This window comes from Coenobita brevimanus, chromosome 58 (assembly GCF_032717465.1).
Source record: "Coenobita brevimanus isolate Jiangsu-jjx chromosome 58, ASM3271746v2, whole genome shotgun sequence".
Lineage (NCBI taxonomy): Eukaryota > Metazoa > Arthropoda > Malacostraca > Decapoda > Coenobitidae > Coenobita > Coenobita brevimanus.
In genome coordinates, this window is record NC_137011.1 from 2,046,452 (window position 1) to 2,067,558 (window position 21,107).

General features: G+C 41.5%; 1 protein-coding gene across 1 annotated transcript; it reads right to left on the minus strand.

The window, feature by feature from the left end:
* Positions 1–35: 35 nt before the first annotated feature.
* LOC145402578 (uncharacterized) lies at positions 36–17,628 on the minus strand. The gene is made up of 16 exons (XM_080274576.1): positions 17,429–17,628; positions 15,088–15,229; positions 14,537–14,665; positions 13,957–14,079; positions 13,439–13,659; positions 11,854–11,982; positions 11,588–11,746; positions 11,187–11,277; positions 10,658–10,958; positions 8,996–9,219; positions 7,311–7,491; positions 6,729–6,828; positions 6,205–6,334; positions 2,005–2,254; positions 1,520–1,593; positions 36–188 (listed from the first exon to the last, which is right to left on the minus strand). The coding sequence occupies exons 1-16, from the start codon at positions 17,626–17,628 to the stop codon at positions 36–38; spliced, it is 2,607 nt and encodes an 868-aa protein (XP_080130702.1).
* Positions 17,629–21,107: the final 3,479 nt, after the last annotated feature.

Below are 21,107 nucleotides of genomic sequence, written 5' to 3' on the forward strand. Positions count from 1 at the left end.
ATTTAAATTCCGCCAGGTGCTGGAGAGGGACGCCTTCACGTGGTGGCACTGATACAACTGGGTGATGGAGCTTCCAGGTTATACGAACGTCCCTCAGTGACTTGCCAATTCCCAGTAAGGAGGGTGGTGACCTGCAGGAGGATAACAATTTCGGCCTGCAGTCCAACTGACTCACTTTTCAGAAGAACCTGGGGCCACATCAACAACAGTTATAACAACAGCAAAAACAACAATAAAAGCCAAAGCATTTGCCCAGAAATGCGTATTGGCCACCATTACTAAAAAACTAAATCAGTAATCCTACGGCAGTCGGAGGCATATCATTGCAGTTTCACCAAAATTGAAAAAAAGTATTAGAATTTTGCTGTTTACTTCTACCAAGTTAAATATCACATTAGCATTCAGAAGCCTGAAGTCAGGAGTACTATGTTGGTGAAGGTCATTGAGTATAATAGGCCTTTGAAGAATGTCTAATATTTACCTTTTAAATAGCCTTTCTTTTTTTTAACGAAACGATACAAAATGATGAATAATGGCTAGGTAAAATAAAACGTAGCGGGTATTTTTTTTTATTGCCAAATCCTCTGGTAATTGGAGGCATATCATCACAGTTTTGTCAAAATTGTTAACAAACAAACCATATATCCTGGGATATTGCCCACAAAATTTGGATACAATTTGCCCATTTGATTTTGAGATATTTTGGGAACAGCCAGACACAGACACACAGACACTCACGCTGATGCATGGGATTACATTATTGCTTCACTAGGCGGACGATAATAACAAGAAAAACAACAACCTCTACTTCTACTATTACCACTACATCTACAATTACTACTTCCGTCCAGACGATCTAATTTAGCTGAGAGTGAGTATAGGAGCCTAAGTGTGTTAATACCGGTAACATTTTACGCTCTCTCATGTTCGCGTTTTCTCTTGTATTTCATTACAGCCTATATCACATGGTTTTATTCAGCTAAGAGTGATTCTTAGTAATATGCACTTCATAAGAACTGAAGCTCGGGAGGGCAAGAACTTATGTCTTTTAAGGAGAAATTAACATAATCTGTAATCTGTATGTCAAAAGAATGAGAAGATGAAAGAGTATCATCGTTTTGTGATAACATCGAGTCGTGAAAGCACTCTCAAATGCATAGGTCTCGAACCCATCTCACTACTGCAGGTCTAGAGGTGAGTAGTAGCCATTTAATGTCGTTTTTCCTTCTTTTCGGATCCACACACCCTGACCTACTGCTATGCGGTGGGGGTAGTGAAATTAAGCTAGCAAGGACACGGTCTATTGCTATGTGGGACAGGGGTGGGGGGAGGAACTCGGATTACTGAAAAATGGTAATATTCAACACACAATTACGACATTTGAAATTTAAATATAAGAACATAATTTGTCACCGTTGACAACGAGGGAATGTTGTGCATTTTGCTGTGCAGATTCATTCCCCATACATTTACCCAATTCTGTTGCAACTGCGAGATAAATGAAACGGAAACTGTATACCTTCAAACCATTGAGATTCGAGGACGAGTCTCGAGAGCCCGCCCCAGGATCAAATGTACAGCTGTCCTGTAGGACTGCAAAACACTTGTGAAAGAACTGTTGGTGTACGTGTTAAAAAAATGGTTGATGCCGCTGTTATGTTATTAAAACACCTAATTGATATTAATATACTATCCAATAGAAGGGATCGAATTTCATTTTTGACTCCAGAAAAACATTGTAGACAGGAGGCAGTGAGAAGGGCTGCTTTGGTGGTGTGTTGCACAGAAAGTGTCTTCTTTGTTGTGCATAGTTAATGTGTGTGTCCTGGGCATTATGCTTTATATGTTGTGTAACATACGTCTGGAAGGCGGTATGGCGGATATTTTGATTATGATTTACTTCTTTGGTTTTGTATTCAACGTGGCAGGTTTTCATATTCCGTGTGCATTCTTCCACGGCAGGCTTCCATTTTCCTTTATGTATTTCGGCCAGCTTTAACCAACCTCGCTGGCCTTCACATTTATCCACCACTGAGCTTCCTGACACATTTTTCTTCGATCTTGATATATATTTCTTGGTATCTAAGACGCCGTCCATCTTCCACAGTCTGACCCACCTCTGCACGGTGGTGGCGCTGGCACCTGTTTGCCTTGCTATGGACCGGAGAGACATTCCCTCCAGCCACAAGTACACGAACTTCACTCGCTCTGCCATCACAGTTTTCTTATATGATCTGCGATGTTCCATAGCATCCTGTACGGAATACAGTGAACCTGAGAGTGTTGCCCAACATGAAATTAGGTTTGACAGAGAGCAGTTTTACAACCATACATTTATTTCGAGCTAACCCGGCAGAGGAAGTGGCAAGTCAGGGATGATTTCATGTTCACACTCCTGTATCGGGAGAGGAGGTTTGGCATGTCTGGTCTGTCGCCTGCCGTCTGTCTGTTCGTCTTTCATCAAACTGCTAAACGGCTTGACTGGTTTGAAAGACAAATAGCATTCAGATAAATCTGAGAAGACCCGACTATCATTCAAGAGATGCCTTGGTCGTCCTTGTCACAATTGGGTCCACCGCCATTCTGTTACAACTCCCTTCCTTAGTGAGAAAAATCTTCATCGCTATGCCAGTCCTAATTATGCATAAGGTACAAACGCGATAGGAAGGACCTACACCTTACATGCAAACCATTCTCGAATTTTTATGTTCATTTCATACTCGCTTCTCAAACGCTTTTGGGCTTGAACCATTCCGATGATTACCAAATAAAGAAAAGTATGCGGCCCTTGTCATGGGTATCACTGTACGTATTATCGCTTTCTCAACCTTCATCCCTAGCATTCTCGCATGTTCATCTACCAAATAATCTTTCCTACAGATGACATTAAACAGCGTAAGTATGGTTAAAGAGGAAAAGGTTGTGTGGTGGGAATTGACCTTTAAGCTTTGCTAGACTAGGGCCCGTATTCTCGTCGGATAAGGGAGCTCCCTAACACTTTTTCCTAGGCGACGTATTTTGTTTATCACACGTTACTGTCCACGTCTATGTTATATACGAGTAAATCATTCTAATATCGCCGTATCGTGCATAGACAACACGCAAAAGCATATTAACCAGCCATATATATATATATTTATATAAGAGTTTTACGTCGTGTTCCATACCCAAAAATAAATCGCTAAGGAGGTGGTGCTAGAGAACTTCCTTAACTGACTAGAATACAAGCTTTATTTAAGATAACAGAAACCTAGAATCAGTGCCAAGTAGCTGCCAAGATCCATTCATATTTACCAGACTCATTTGGTTGTGTGGAAGGTTATAAGCGTAAATGATGATTGTAAAAGAAGAGGAGCAGGAAAGGCGTTCAAGGAATTATGATATGATGTGGTAGCACAAGGAACGACAAAAAAAAAAAAAATGTTAATTAGAGATTGGGGAAGTGAGGCATGCATAGGAATGAAAATAATGAGTGACTAAATTGGAGATTGGGGAGGTATGGTTTGCGTTTGGTTAGGCATGAGCACTCACAGACGGAGTGTACAGCGATCTGGTTTGCTACGGAGGAATGGCAATATAATTCTTCATTTGAACTTCCAAAGGGCAGTGGACCACTTATGGAATAATTAGCTTGAAATATGTCCTGACGATAAGGGGCTCGAATGCATTACCTCAGACAATGCGTACGTAAAACTGAGCCAGGGATTTTGATTGTAAGGCTGGCGGTTCGTATTAGTGTGGGAAAAAAAAAAAAAAGGGACTTTGTGAGAACTGAAAGTCTGCGGTTGGTAAGCAGTATTTAAGTCTTTTTTCTGAACTCGGTAACAACCACACCAGCACCACACATAGTCAGACCAGGACCACACTAACACCGTCAGCCACACCAGCACCACACTAACACCGTCAGCCACACCAGCACGGCGCCACACTTTCAAGACTTACCAGCGGAGAGGCGATGTTGAGGCAGCAGCAGGTGAGGCAGTCAGCCGCACAGGCTCAGGCGGCCAGTGAGACGGCCAGACCACAGCCTAAGTATTTATTGACACACACACACACACACACACACACACACACACACACACACACACACACACACACACACACACACACACACACACACACACACACACACACTGTCGTACGGCATATATGTAATTGATAGTACATGTAGCAGTATTTGCGCTCAGTATTTTACGAATATCCGTCTTTTTTCCTTCTTAGGAAACCCTTGCATCACTCTTTCCCTGGAACACATAGGGAAATATACCTACATAACAGAAGTGTCTGGAAAAGCTACAAGGTAGGGAAGTGGAAGCTGGAATGCCATTTATGAGAGAGGACTGTTTTCAGAACTGCCTATACTGTTGTGTGTTCATGTACTGTTCTGTTATGTGACGATGAGTGGGAGATGCAAGGTTGCTAGAATCCCTGTCCTCATCCCTCTCATCCCAGTTTTAGTTTTAACCCCTCTCGTTAGTTAAATTTTCCCCTGTTTTGGTAGGCAGTGTAGTCTAATTTCGGGTCAGTAAAACTGGGCGTGTATGTTTTATTATTATTATTATTATTATTATTATTATTATTGGTACTGTAATATTACGCGGTGCATCAGCGAAGTAGACGAGAGCAGAGGAGTTCCATGAGGAATACAGTGCCACTGAAACCACTGCCGCCCACCAACACCACCAACGTGCCCTGAGAGACAACACTAATTATTAACACCACTGGAAACTCTGTCTATTCATAACTCTCTATAGCCGATACCATCCACTCACTTCATGTAGCGCTACCTTCAAGTGGCTTTACACGGGCTGATAAGCCAAACTGTTTCATGTAGCCGAGGAAACCACTACGTTGGGTGGTTACCATGTAACTAAATAGACGCCTGGTGGTCAAATGGGTTAATGTGCTCCTGATGAGCGTGACTCGAAGGAGTTTGCATCTAAAGACTGGCCACGGTCATTGCTAATATAATGCCGCTTGGGGAAGAGCGACTGGCCACCCTCGAGTTACACCCTTCAATACGATGTTAGTTTATCTTCTTCCTGCTTCCGTTAGACGATTTTATTCAGCTTAGAGAGAACTTTTTGTAGTGAGGTTAAAGAAGGCTATATCGAGTCCTTGCAGTCGGAAAATGAATAAGGAAATAAATAAATAATACTAGAATGGCACTCAGTAGAGCGCATACCTCCGCCATCAACATCCATGCAATATTCACTGCAAAATTTACGAAACTGTCGAAAATCGTACTATCTCGCAACGTTAAAGAAAGAGAATAAAAATTACTGAATCCACACCTTTATCCGAATCCACACCAAAATTTAATGGAGTCTATTCTGGGCCAAGGCCTATCCTTCTACCAAGTTTCATGGAAATCCGTACAGTAGTTTTTGTTTAATCTTGCTCACCAACCAACCAACCAACAAACAAACGAACGGACAGGGGTGAAAGCATAACCTCCTTGACGGAGGTAATAATAAATACATAAATAAGCGACATACACAAAAAAGTGATGTTGTCTCTCGGTAGCAAAAATAAGCTAAAAAAAAAAACGTGCCATTGGATTAAAGCGGCGAAACGTAGGGACTAAACACCCTAGCCAGGGGTCCCTACACTCCCCATGAGGCACTGAATGGTTAGCGATACTCTTTTTACTCTAACTTATAACAACAGATTATCTCCAGAATAGTCACGAAGAAGTGCCATGGAAAAGATGTAAAGCTATATCATTTTTTTTTTTTCCCAACCAGGTACGTGAAATAACCTTCAAAGGGACGAAAATCTGGGCCAAGTTCAGGTGAAAGAACTATAGTGAATGGATGAATGGAATGACTATGGTCTGCCTGAGGGAAAAAAAGGGAAAAAAGAAAAAACTCAGAAGGTTGGTACAGTAATAAGTCAGTCCACCAAGATCATCTCAAGGTTCAACCGTGTGTGTGTGTGTGTGTGTGTGTGTTTAGTTAAATTATGATTTTTTCACCTTAGTTTGGCCTCGATTTTCGTCCCTTCTCAGCTCATTTCATGTAGCTCAGTGACAGGGAATACTACGGCTCTACATTAGCTCCACAGCACTTCTTCGTGACTAGCATCATACTCAAGTGTTAATCTCCTGGTGCAGCTCAAAAATCAAGATGGACAGATGGTAATTTTAGGCGTTAGAGTCAAAAGGGTAAAGTTATGGAATTCACAAAGTCCAACAAGACTTACCCATAGATTAGTGAGTCCCAGTGTTGTCCTGACGACCACCTTCTTTGGAGGGGTGAGGCAGGTCGTGAAGTTTGGGTTGTACAGCTTCTGCCAGTAGTAGTAGATGCCTGACTCCACCACTCTCGATACTCTGCAGGTAAGAAGGCGTGATATACTGCATTGCAAGTACCAAAACAGCAGAAGATAATTACCGTATCTTTTATGCTGCTTCATTGAATTTACCTCATGCAGTTCTCGTTTTATACTGCAATTTTTAACTCTAACAAACCTCATCTCCCAATCCTTATCAGTGACTGAACTTCTAGTTTTATCAGTAGTCAGACATGCTACAAAAAAAGAGCTGCCAGGCTATAAAATCACGTCGTGTTTATAAAGTGAAACTTGGAAGGTAAAATTGTTAATGACGCAAAATTAAGTACTGTAGATGTCTTGTGTAATTTTCTACAGGTAATCATGCTGTGTAGCATTTCCTCAGGTTTATTGTTGTTTTTCATTCTGACATCTCTTATGCTTTTCACCCTCACCTTTTATTAAATGGCGGGAGCAGTGGACTGTCCTTCACAAATGCAAATGATGCCACCATGGGATTAATCTCCTCTTGAGCATGGTAGAAGTCACACCTGCCTGGTAAACAAAAAAGGTGCATGTTATTAAGTGTGGTGGGCTTATGTTGCAACTTTCAGACCTTCAAACTGTATTTCGTGGCTGTCTGCTGACCCTGTACCTATTAAAACTGAAAAACCTTGTGGTGGGGAGGATTACAAACACAACACTAAAATCTATCAGTAATCATATACTTTATATTTCTAACTAAGAGATTAAGTTTCGGATTAAAGGCTACAAGCGTTGATGTATTTGGATTACAGTATATAGTAAAATTGTCGTAAAGGAACTATAGCCATCTGACATTTATTTTCCAACTGCAAAACTTTAAATATCAACCCAAAATTGTGTAGCCATACACATCAAATCTCTTCTTGCAGTGGTTTTGGAAAAATTAAAATATCCTTCTCAGATCGGTCGCCGCGATGCTAAAAACAAGGGTAATATGTTTTCCCAACGATTACTCACCAAAAAACTGAAACTTTGCCTTTTGCAAAATTTACCTAATTTAGAAAAGTCCTGTGCCATCATTTCTGTTGTTCTGGTGTCCACAAGAGAAATGACGTGGGTCCCTCGCCTCACATGTGTGTCCATGTACGCGTTGTATTCAGACATAAGCACGGATTTGATGCGTCCCACTTTTTGCAGGTCACCAACTTTACCCAACATACCACTCTTAGCGTCCTGTGGGAATTGCAGATACACTACTCTCTTACTTCCTAAATGCTACTACTACTGGTACTAATTAGTCTCCTGTCCTACATGACGCACTTGATGATTTGAAACAGAATTTGTATCTTTGACACTTTACCTTCGAGAGAAATATGTCAGTGAATGTACAGTGAGGCTGGGTGAGGAGGAAGTGGAATATGTGAGTGCGTTTAGATACTTGGGTAGTGTGATGAGTAAGAATGGAAGTTTAGAGGGTGAAGTGCTTGAAAGGGTGCAACAGGGAAGGAAGGTTTGCTGGTTCCTTGAAAGCAGTGATAAAAAACAGGGAAGTGAGCATGGAAGTGAAAAAGCTACTACGTGACAGTATCGTGATACGAACTCTAAAGTATGGAAGTGAAGCTTGGACCTTGTTGGAGGGACAGAAGTCAAGAGTGAGAGCAGTAGAAATGAATTATTTGAGAGGAGAATTCGGAGTCACATGGAGAGACAGACTGACAAATGAGGAAGTCAAGGAGCGTTGCGGTGTGGATGTGGATGTGATAGGAAGCCTTAGGAGAAACACACTGAGGTGGTTTGGAGATGGGGAGAGGATGGAGAGCGAGAGACTGACGAAGAGAGTGTATGTGAGTGAGGTGGAAGGGGGAAGAGAGAGGGGGAGGCTAAAGATGAGAGGGAGGGATGAAGTGGAGAGGCATTTGAGGGAGAGGTGTAGAAGCTGGGAGCAGGGCAGTGAAATGGCGGGGGACAGGGTGACATGGAGGCGATTTGTTTGTGCCATCCCCTTACGAGATTGAGGCGTCTGGCAATAGATGGATATATAAACACTTTACGTCTTCTCTCTGGTCCCGTCCATGTACTGACTGCAGAATTTCACCTCTGATCAAGGCACAGTGATATGTTCTTACTTGGATAATATATGACTTCTTGATCTTTTCGAAGCAGCACATTATATCTGACTGGCCATGGCATCTGTGTCCTTTCTTGCTTTTGTATAATATTCTGGTGAAAAAAAATATAACAAATGGTCAGGTTCGACTTGACGCGTTCTCATATCTCAGGTGTGCTGTACACTTCCTCCCTCTTCTGTATTAATATATATGATTATCGTAACTACGCTATGCATTCGCTTCATAATATGATATAAATATTAATGCATACACACACACACACACACACACACACACATATATATATATATATATATATATATATATATATATATATATATATATATATATATATATATATATATATATATATATATATATATATATATATATATATATATTTGTATATCCACAGGACTTAAAATTTAATGAATATTTATTCCAGTTAATCCTGGTTACATTTCCTCTTCAGCTGGTCATATCGTTGCCTCACAATAAGTGAACTCCCCCACCCTCCCACTACCAATTTAAGATATTTCTTCCCACTACAAACGTAAGATAGAAATAAAATATTAAACATTAACTGAAATAAATATTAAACATTAACTGAAACCAAGACAAGCACTAACCAAGAACGTACGTGCGACAGTTGAACCAGTTGGCACAATAAGAGTGACAGGGTTGTCAACGATGTCCTGCAGTGTCTGTATGGGCATTGGGATGTATCTGACGGCCAGGAGGGACATGAGGTTGCCGGTGTAGCTTTGCGATAACACCATCATTTTCATCATCCACACGCCCAGCAGTACACGCTCCCACCACCACCATTTCGATACACTGCTCACGCCTAGATCTGTAATGATATTTAATCCTTGGTTTATGATTTGTAGTGAGATTAAGAAAAGAGGGAGGAGGGTAAAATGAACATAATGTTGGACTGAAGAGATGAAACGCATTGCTGAAGGACAGAAGGCACACAAGGACTGAATGGGAAACAGAGGGAATGAGGTTGTAGAGGTGACGATGGAGAGTTGTACTTCGAGAAGAAATAGGTGAAAATACCAGTGAGAAAAAAAAGTTGGTGAGTTTGTATGAAGCCTGTGTGTAAACTGGAGGGAATATGGGAAACTATTTTGGAAGGGAAACGTAAGAGAGTTTGACACGGGAGGCAATGAACTGGTGAAAGATAAAATGGCAGAATGCTAATGGGGAAAAGAGAGAAAGTGAACAGAGGGGGTAGCATTTTAACGAGTTGTTGAATGTACAGAACAAAAGTAGTGCTGGTATAAGCAGTTGAGGAGTGGCTGGGAGGATAAGAGAGGTAAGGAAGGTGGAAGGGATCACGAGGAAAAGTGTATGCGAGGCATTGAAGAAAGTAAAACTGTTGAAAACACCAAGAACTGATGAAGTGTGTGACAAAATGCTGAAATATGAGGTATAGAGAGTTACTGAACGAATCTAGAAAATGAGTAGATTAGTCCGGGAGAATGACAGTATCACAAGACTGAAGTTAGGTATAACAGTTGTCTCGTACAAAGGAATGGATAAAAGAGGTGTTTGGCAGTCCTAGTGGTAGTGGTTTTCTTATAATGGAGTGGATATGTTGCAGGACAGTTGTCGACAGAGTGAGGGTGAGAACTGGAGGAATGGAGGAATGGTTGGAGAGGAACAAGAGGGTTCCAGGAATGGGAAAGGGTGTGTAGACCAGATGTTCTTCCTGAAATGTCCATAGAGAAGGAAAAGAAGTTGTATGTAGCCTTCGCGGAACTGGAGAATGCGTATGACAGAGTAGACAGACAAGGAATGTACAAGGTGCTGAGAATATATAAAGTGTATAAGAAAATGTCTGAAGTAGTAAAGAGTATGTATGACTGTGCCAGGGAGGCAGTGCGTGTGCAAAATGAACGAATCGAATTCTTTGACTTGAATGTTTGACTAAAACAGGGTGCGTCATATCTGTGGTTGTTCGATGTGTGTATACTGGTGTTAGAAAATAAACAAAAGGATAGGGAACCAGCTGTTGAAGTGTTCCTAGTGAGTGAGCGGAGAATGTAGTAATTGTCTGTACAGTTTGCTGATGATACTCTTCTCTTAAGAGAAGATGAATGGGAATTGCAATGATTGGTGAATGAGATTGGAAATGTGTGTGTATGAAACGAAATTGGAGTGTTGATGCAGGAAAGAGTTATATTTTTTAGACGAATGAAGTCACTGAGTGCATGTAAATTGATGAAGTGTCCGAAATATAACTGACATGCCAGTAAGTTTGAATCTATGAAACGACATCTTACCTTCCTGGAGGAGTACACGGATAGAGCAATATATGATTTTCCCAATCTTGGTGCGGGGTAATGTCTCGTCCACTAAGCATTTGCGTAGCACAATGAAAACAGAGATGACCACCAACAATGAGGAAAAGAGAGCTATCCACACCAGGGGAGTCAGTGGTAGCAAAAATCCCCATGGGTGTACCTCAGGGCTGCCACGATGCACAATGACGCGAAGATACCAGATCACAAGAGGAACTGCGAAGTCTACTGCGCGGGTTCGTGGGTAGATGACGTGGAAGAGAGATATGCTCATGTCCACTTCCTGTAAAACATAGGCATGGTTTAGTTTTGTGCTTTCTGAGTTCTATCCGGCCAGCCACTAGATAAGAAAGACCTTAAAAAGAAAAACTCAGTGATTAAAAGAAAAAAAAAAAAACACACGTTGATCTTTTTTTTTAGACAGTGATGGAACAGGTGTGTCATTTCGAGTGTATTCTCAAATTAAAGTAATATATTCCTTATTCTAGAGTAACAGTACAGAGGCACTAACCTTCCTCTGTAACATCCCCACCATGCCGTTAAAGGATCCATTTGACAGTTCAATACCCCATTCGCCGTCTGCTGGCGAGTTGATCTGGAAACTTAAGTGTATTTGGTGGCCAAATAAGAGATTAAGGTACAGATTGGAAAGACACCTTAAGAGGTTGAGGTACACACTGGAAAGACACCTTATGTTGTAAATTGAAATATCAAATGATGCTGGAGGCAGGATTATGATCAAGATGAACATCCTAATACCAAAGGAAAGGAATTTTACCTCCAAAAATGTTGCTCTGCATTTTAAAATTCCAAAGTCTTTATCAGGTTAATGACATTAGGAAACTGATGACCTAAAATAGTCAGCAGTGTTATATTACATGTATTTATGCCTTTCACATTGTTGGAACTCACCTAAAATTCATATTTTCTGCAATTGCATCAAAGATTCGTATATCTGGGTCCAGAATGATGGTCTTCTTCCCTCCGGGAGACGTTGGGTCGTCCACTGTCTTCGTCACGGTTGAGGAAAACTGAGAATACGTCACCTTCAACTGAGGTCTATTAGCAAGCCTTGAATGAGAAAGAATATGAGCAAAACTATATTTTCTGTTTTATGAAGCTGCTTCAGATAAAGCCATATCAAAACTACATAAAAGTTGAGAATGTTCCGTACTTACATCTGAAACTTTTCAGGGAAAAATGGCAGCTGTGAAGTGGTGGTTAATCCTTGCTGGGCCGTCCATGTACCCACCTGGACTGGTCGACCCTCTTCACCAGTGTACGGCACTTCCACATACACTGAATATCTGAAAAGAAAACATTTCACTGTTATTTTTACCTTGACCCAGATTTTCAACTTTTTGCTGAATGTCACGTAGCTCAACAACAGAAAACGACTATGCGGCTCTACAGCCATTCCATAGCACTTCTTCGAGACTAGCATCATATTCTAGTGTTGATTCTTTGTTACAACTCAGCATTCCAGATGGATAGATGGCAATTTTAGGCCAGGTCAGAGTAAGAGTCTTGTACATTTTTTGAAAAGGGACAAAGGACCTGGTTTTCTTGTACTTTCATGATCATCGGTGAATCAAATTGCACACAATCAGACAACGAGGGTAACATGTCGTGTTAAACATTTTATTCATTATTATTTATTTATTCATTTTTAGTGTAGTGCATCATGGCCACATCTTTAGCTACGTGTTCAAGTACACACGCAACATAATCTCGCGATCGATGTTATACTGAAAAATAAGTGAAATATACACAAATGCAGATGCATACACAGAGTTAAATATACACACAATACTGTTATAATGAACATAATTTGTGAATCCTTGAATTATTCCAGGTATCTGAAAGGTCTTGGATCATATGGTTGTGAAACGCTGACAAGGTCTGACGAATATAGTCATCAGTCACACAGCCAGTGTTACCGGCAGTAGAAGTATCAATAATGGTATCAGTAACAGTATCAGTAATAATACTAGTAATGGTATCAGCAGTAATGATATCAGCAGTAATAGTATCAATAATGATATCAGCATTAGTATCAGTAATAATAATAATTATGGTATCAGCAGTAATGATATCAGCAGTAATAGTATCAGTAATGATATCAGCATTAGTATCAGTAATAATAATAATTATGGTATCAGCAGTAATGATAGCAGTAACAGTATCAGCAGTAATAGTATCAATAATGATATCAGCAATAGTATCAGTAATAATAATAATTATGGTATCAGCGGTAATGATATCAGTAGTAACAGTATCAGCAGTAGTAGTATCTGCATTAGTGGTATCAGGAATGGTATTAGTATTAATATCAGTAAAAGTATCAGTAATGGCATCAGGAATTGTATCACTAATGGTGTCAGCAGAATAGTATCAGCAGTAATGGTGTTACTGACACTGACGATGCACATGCAGCACTGAAATTCTCTGTACAGACCACCGCCTCCAAATAACCCCAGAGATAACACGAGCACTGCTGATACCAATGGATGAGTACTGCTGACTGGGTGTTTAGTCTGCATTTGTGTATCAATCATATGGTGGACACTTTGGACACGTTCTAGGATTTCAAGCCATTTCAGCATTATGTACTAAGACTTCATACTTTTCGGACACCCTGTATAATATTGATGAATAAAGAAAATATTGGCAGAGAGCAAAGGAAAATGAATTAATAACTTGTATATAAAAAAAATGCAATACTTAGTATGCATGATATGGGTGAGTGTGTGTAACTCTCACCTCACTGTTGAACTAGGCGTAAGGATGATTAACATGGAGTTCGTCATGGCGAGTGTGGTGCGGATGTGGGTGAGGCGGTGGAGTGGGAGGCGGGTGAGGACGAGAAACCTCGTTAACCACACCAGGAGGCGACCCTTGAGGGACCAATCGGCGAAGGCGGTGAGGAAGGCTGGGTCGTCACTCACCACCACAACCGTCACGGACCATGACACCTGCCGCAGCTGCTGGAGCCACCGGAGTGCGGGTTAGGGGGTTTCATGATATATTGATTTGGTTCAGTCATCCCTATAAGGCTAACCCTGGTGGAGGCTGACCTGGACAGAGGTCAGTAGTTGTTCGCCAAGCTCACTCAGTGAACACCGGTATTCATTTCTCAGGTTATGATACTCGTACTCGACTATGAAGTTCGTATATTACTTATAATCATACCAGCCGGAAAACTTACTAGCATTGTTGGTATCTTGAGTTTTATATTTTTCAATGATGAGACTGAGGAAGCTACAACATCCTATACTTACCCGGCGAGCCTGGTTGACCAACTGGTAGAACTGTGCCTGCGTCATGACAGCGTCCTGGCCGTCTGCCGCCACCTCGAACACCCCCAAACCCCACGGCGCTACAACACCACTCACACCTGCAAACTGACAACATGGAAAACAGAAGTATCTGTTAATGCTGCGTCCTCCCAGTGACCGGCACAGAGGAGCCCATGTCAGTAAGTTACTGAGAGACATCTGAAGTTTGCTATTTGCAACACTCTTAACGCCTCTCGGACAGTTACAAGTGGCTTCAGTCAAAGCAATGCTGAAATCACTATGAAGTGTCGTTCATCCATCAATTTTTTTTTTAAATCCAGTCACTTATTTGCCGTGTGATACAGTGGCTTGGTTTTGATTACTAATTTTATGGCTTGCTGTCTTGTACTAGTGCAGGACTATTATGCTTGCTTTCTCAAAAGAGACTTCTAATAATAATAAACATGTACTATGTGCCAAATATACTTGCTAATATCCATTGTTATAATTATACAGAATATTTCAGTTTATCTGACCTTTTCAAAGTTACATTAATCCAACTGTGTGTGGAAGCCGAACATACCTTTTCATTTTTTTGTGTAATGACCATGACGAAGGACTCGTGTTGTGGTGCAGCTTCCAGCACGGCGTTCAGTGCAGCCACACCTTCACTGGTCTCTTTCACTGCATCTAAATCCAAACAGATATTACACTCTTGGGAAAATAATCCTTGTATTAGCATGGAATTTCGTTTTTGCTATATTTTTTTCATTTTAAAATTTTGTATATTTCTTCAGTCAGACATACTCAGCTGAGGGACGACTCTTAATGTTAACTGGATTCAGAACAGCCTTCACTAAGTTTGATTTGAGTTGGATCAAAGCGATTAAGCTGACATTACTGTATGACCTTGACCTTTGATGTACTGTGCCAAAAATAATAGGTGATCTCCTTAGCAAGACTCTCAAACCATCCACCAAGTTTGGTACCTTTTTAATTATTTCGTCTGCACAATATGAGAGAAAATGACACACACACACACACACACACACACACACACACACACACACACACACACACACACACACACACACACACAAACCCCCTCCCACATACAGACGTACACCACCATACTTTCATGCGTGCAGATGTAATGCTAATTGCACTAGAAGAGACTAACCATGTTGCATGTGTCTTGATAGTGGTCGTGGTGGTATTGGCTGCACCAGTGGAGAGGCGAAGGTGGCTAGAAGCAGGGTCGCCGCCACCCTCATATCTGCCAAAACAAATACCAGGTTAACCATCTAATGGTTAGGTGTTTATTGTATTTAAATCCCGCCAGGTGCTGGAGAGGGACGCCTTCACGTGGTGGCACTGATATAACTGGGTGATGGAGCTTCCAGGTTATACGAACTTCCTTTAACAACTTGCCTATCGCCCGAAAGGAGGGTGGTGATCTGCAGGAGGATGGCATTTTCGGTCTGCAGTCCACCTGGATCACGTTTCAGACGAACCTGGGGCTACAACAACAACAGTTATAAGAACAAGAACAACAACAACAACAACAACAATAAAAACCAAAGTATTCGCCCAGAAATGCATATTGCCCACCATCACAAAAAAAACTAGATCTGTAATCCTCTGGCAGTGGGAGGCATATCATCGCAGCTTAGCCAAAAAAGTACTAGGTACTAGGTACTAGGATTTTGCTGTTTACCTCTACCAAGTTAAATATCACATTAGCATTCAGACGCCTGAGGTCAGGGGTATTATGTTGGTGAAGGTCATTGAGAACAACAGGCCTTTGATGAATCTCTAATATTTACCTTTTAAATAGCCTTTCTTCTCTTTGACGATTCGATACGAAATGGTGAATAATGGTAGGGTAAAATAAAAGTTAGAGGGTATTTTTTATTGCCAAATCCTCTAGTAACCAGGGGCATATCATGATAGTTTTGCCAAAATTGTTAACAAACAAATCATACGTGTATATCCTGGGATACTGCCCACAAAGTTTTTATACAATTTGCCCACTTGATTTTGAGATATTCTGGGAACAACCAGACACACACACACAGACACACATGCGACGCAGGCGATTACATTATTGCCTCACTAGGCGGGCGATAATAACAACAAAAACAACTTCTACTTCTACTGTTACTACTACAACTACAATTACTACTTCCCTCCAGATTATCTAATTCAGCTGAGAGTATAGGAGTCTAAGCTTATTAATACCGGTAACATTTAACGCCCTATCATGGTCGCGTTTTCTCTCGTATTTCATTGGAGCCTACCTCAGATGATTTTATTCAACTAAGAGTGATTCTTAGTAACATACACATTATATAAACTGAAGCTCAGGAAGGCAAAAACTTATGTCCTTTATGGAGAAATTAATATAATCGGTAATCTGTATGTCAAAAGGAAGAGAGTAAGAAAGGGTATCATCAGTTTTGTGATAACACCGAGCCGTTAAAGCACCCTCACATGCGTGGGTCTCGAACCCATATCACTACTGCAGGTTTAGACGGTGAGTAGTCGCCACTTAATGACGTTTTTCCTTCTTTTCGGATCCACACACCCTGACCTATTGCTATGCAGTGCGGGTAGTGAAGTTAAGCTAGCCCGGACACGATCTATTGCTATGTGGGGCAGGGGGGGGGGGAATCACGAAATTGCTTAAAAATGGTAATTTTCAACACACAATTACAACATTTTAAATGTAAATATAAGAATATAATTTGTCACTGTCGACAGCGGGGCAATGTTGTGCATTCAACTGTGCGAATATATTCCCCATATATTCACCCATTCTGTTGCAACTGCGAGATAATTGAAACGGAAACTTTATACCTTCAAACCAATGAGATTCGAGGACGAGTCTCGACAGCCCTCCGCAGGATCAAATGTGCAGCGGTCCGGTAGGACTGGAAAACACTTGTGAAAGAACTGTAGGAGTACGTGTCTCGTCAATACAGTACATAAAAAAAATGGTTGATGCCGCTGTTATGTTATTAAAACACCTAACTGATATTAATATACTGTCCAATAGAAAGGATCGAATTTCATTCTTGACTCCAAAAAAGCATTGTAGACAGGAGGCAGTGAGTAGGGCTGCTTTGGTAGTGTGTTGCACAGAAAGTGTCTTCTTTGTTGTGCATAGTTAATGTGTGTGTCGTGTGCATTATGCTTTATATGTTGTCTAACATAAGTCTGGAAGGCAGTATGGCAGATGTTTTGATTATGATTTTCTTCTTTGGTTTTGCAGTTAACCTGGTAGGTTTCCATAATCCGTGTGCATTCTTCCACGGCAGGCTTCCATTTTCCTTGATGCTGTTCGGCCGGCTTTAACCAACCTTGTTGGCCTACACATTTTTCCACTACTGAGGTTTTTGGCCGATTTTTCTTCGATCTTGACATATATTTCTTGATATCTAAGACGCCTTCCCTCCTCCACCGTCTGACCCACCTCTGCACGGTGGTGGCGCTGGCACCTGTTCGCCTTGCTATGGATCTGAGAGACATTCCCTCCAGCCACAAGTACACGAACTTCACTCGCTCAGCCATTACCGTTTTCTTATATGATCTGCGATGTTCCATTGCATCCTGTACGGAATACAATGAACTTGAGAGTTTGCCCAGCATGAAATTAGATTTGACAGAGAGCATTTTTACAACCATACGTTTATTTCGAGCAAACCCGGCAGAGGAAGTGGCAAGAAAGGGATGATATACATGTTTACGCTCCTGTATCGGGCGGGGAGGTTTGGTATGTCTCTGGTCTGTCGCCTGCCGTCTGTCTGTTCGTCTTTCCTCAAACTGCTACACGGGTTGACTGATTTATAAGACAAATAGCATTCAGAGAAATCTGAGAAGACCCGACTGTCATTCAAGAGATGCCTTGGCCGTCCTTGTCACAGCTTGTGTCCACCGCCATCCTGTTACAACTCCCTTAATAAGAAAAAATCTTCATTGCTATGCCAGTCCTAATTATGAGTAAGCTATTTAAATGGGATAGGAAGGATCTAGAAACAGGAATCCGAAAGCATAAAAACATAGGGATTATAAAGACAGTATCATGTGAAGTGAGTCAAATATTTAATGCCTCATACACGTCTTCGAATTTCTGGGTTACACCTTACATGCAAACCATTCTCCAATTTTTAATGCTCATTTCAGGTGTGCTTCTCAAATGCTTTTGGGCATGAATCATTTCGATGACTCCCAAATAAAGAAAAGTGTGCGGCCCTTGTCATGGGTATCACTGTATGTATTTTTGCTTTCTCAACCTCCATCCCTGCAATCTCGTATGTTCAATTACCATAAAAATTTTCCTGCAGATGACATTAAACTTAGCTGGCGCAAGTATGGTTAAAGGGATGAGGGTTGTGTGGTGGGCTAGGATTTTAATTGACCTCTAAACTGTGCCAAACTAGGGTCCGTATTCTCGTTGGATAAGGGAGCTCCCTAACACCTTTTCCTAGGCTACGTAATTTGTTTATTAAACGTTACTATCCACCTCCATGTTATATAAATCATTCTAATATCGCCGTACTGTGGACAGATAACACGTAAAAGCATATTAACCAGCCATATCCAAAAATAATTCGCCAAGGATGCGGTGCTAGAGAGCTTCTTTAACTAACAAGAATACAAGCCTTAATTTAAGATGCCAGAAACCTAGAATCAGGGTCAAGTAGCTGCTATGATCCATTCAGATTTAATGGACTCATTTGGTTGTGTAAAATGTTATAAGCGTAAACGAAGATTGTAAATGAAGAGAGGTAGGGAAGGCGTTCAAGAAATTATAAAATGCGATAGCACTAGGAGCGCCAGAAAAAAAAAAAAAGGCTAAATTAGTGATTGGGGAGGTGTGGCATGTATGGGAGGGAAAATAACGAGTGACTAAGTTGGAGATTGGGGAGTTGTGGCATGCGTAGGGTTAGGCATGAGCACTCACAGAGGGAGTGTAGAGCGATCAGGTTTGCTACGAAGGAATGGCAATATAATTCTTCACTTGAACTTCCAAAGGACAGTGGTCTACTTATGCAATACTTAGCTTGAAATCTGTCCTTACGATAAGGGGCTCGATGGCATTACCATAGCCAGTGCGTACGCAAAACTGAGTCAGGCATCTTGACTGTAAAGCTGGCGATTCGTATTAGTATGGGAAAAAAACAGGGATTTTGTGGAAACTGAATGTCTGCGGTTGGTAAGCAGTATTTAAGCCCTTTTTTCTGAACCCGGTAACAGTTAGCCACACCAGCACCACAAATAGGCAGACCAGGACCACACTAACACCGACAGCCACACCAGCACCACAATAACACCGTCAGCCACACCAGCACCACAATAACACCATCAGCCACACCAGCACGGCACAACACTCTCAAGACTTACCAGCGGAGAGGCGATGGTCAGGCAGCAGCAGGTGAGGCAGTCCGCCGGCAGGGTCAGGCAGCCAGTGAGGCGGCCAGACCACAGCCTAAGTATTTATTGACACACACACACACACACACACACACACACACACACACACACACACACACACACACACACACACACACACACACACACACACACACACACACACCGCTCGCTGGTGCAGTGGTAACGTTCCCGCTTGCCAACTGGTGGACGGGAGTTCGCGCCTCGCTCAGGTTGCGAAAAGTTTCACTGACGAAGTGGGTGGTTACTGTCCCCCTTGAGCAAGGGGACGGGTGTGTGCGTGTGAAGGTCACAGCCTTGCCCTTAGATCGGACTATATGAGCTCTCAGCTCCCTTCCGGGAGGGTAAAACCTGACGATCACGACCATCAAGTGATCCTGACCGACCCGGTGAATTACACACACACACACACTGTTGTACGGCATAAATGTAATTGATAGCACATGTTGCAGTATTTGCGCTCAGTATTTTACGAGGAACCGCCTTTTATCCTTCATAAGAAACCCTTGTATCACCCATTTTCTTAAAGATATCGGAAAATATACCTACATAACAAAACTGTCTGGAAAAGATACAAGGGAGGGAAGTGGAAGCTGGAATGCCCTTCATGAGCGAGGACTGTGTTCGGAAACTGCCTATACTGTTTTGTGTTGATGTACTGTTCTGTTATGTGACGATGAGTGGGAGATGCAAGGTTGGTAGAATCCCTGTCCTCATCTCTCTCGTCCCAGTTTTAGTTTTAACCCCTCTCGTTAGTTAAATTTTCCCTTGTTTCGGTAGGCAGTGTGGTCTAATTTCGGGTCAGTAAAACTGGGCATGTATGTTTTCATTATTATTATTGTTATTATTATTATTATTATTATTATTATTATTATTATTATTATTATCATTACCATTATTGCGGTGCATCAGCGAAGTAGACGAGAGTAGAGGAGTTCCATGAGGAAGACAGTGCCACTGAAACCACTGCCGCCCACCAACACCACCAACGTGCCCTGAGAGACAACACTAATCATTAACACCACTGGAAACTCTGTCTATTCATATCTATCTATAGCCGATACCATCCACTCACTTCATGTAGCGCTACCTTCAAGTGGCTTTACGCGGACTGACAAGCCAAACTGTTTCATGTAGCCCAGGAAACCACTACGTTGGATGGTAACCATATAACTAAATAGACGCCTGGTGGTTAAATGGGTTAATGTGATCTAGATGAGGGTGACTCGTAAGAGTTTGCATCCAGGGACTGGCTGGGGTCATTGCCTATATAATGCCGCATAGGGAAGAGCGACTGGTCACCCGCGAGTTACACCCTTCAATACGATGTTAGTTTACCTTATTCCTGCTTCCTTTAGACGACTTTAGGGAGAAACTTTTGCAGTGAGGTTAATGAAGGCTATATCGAGCCCTTCCAGTCGGAAAATAAATAAACAAATAAATAAATAATAAACTAAGTAGGTAAATAAACGACTGAACAAAAAAAAAATATTGCCTCGTGGTAGCAAAAGTAAACTAAAATAATACGCCATCGGACTGAAGCAGCGATACGTAGGGACTAAATAAATATCCTAGCCAGGGGTCCCTACACTCCCCATGAGGCACTGAATGGTTAGCGATACGCTTTTTTGCTCTAACTTAAAGCAATAGATTATGACAGAATAGTCATGAAGAAGTGCCATGGAAAAGACGTAAAGCCA

Excerpts from the sequence above, each read along its gene's own strand:
- LOC145402578 (XM_080274576.1), bottom strand. The coding sequence starts at position 17,628 with ATGCTCTCTGTCAAATCTAATTTCATGCTGGGCAAACTCTCAAGTTCA. Across the intron at positions 6,829-7,310 it reads ACAGGACTTTTCTAAATTAG|GCAGGTGTGACTTCTACCAT; the intron begins GTAAATTTTGCA and ends TTTGTTTACCAG. Across the intron at positions 6,335-6,728 it reads CTCCCGCCATTTAATAAAAG|AGTATCGAGAGTGGTGGAGT; the intron begins GTGAGGGTGAAA and ends TCTTACCTGCAG.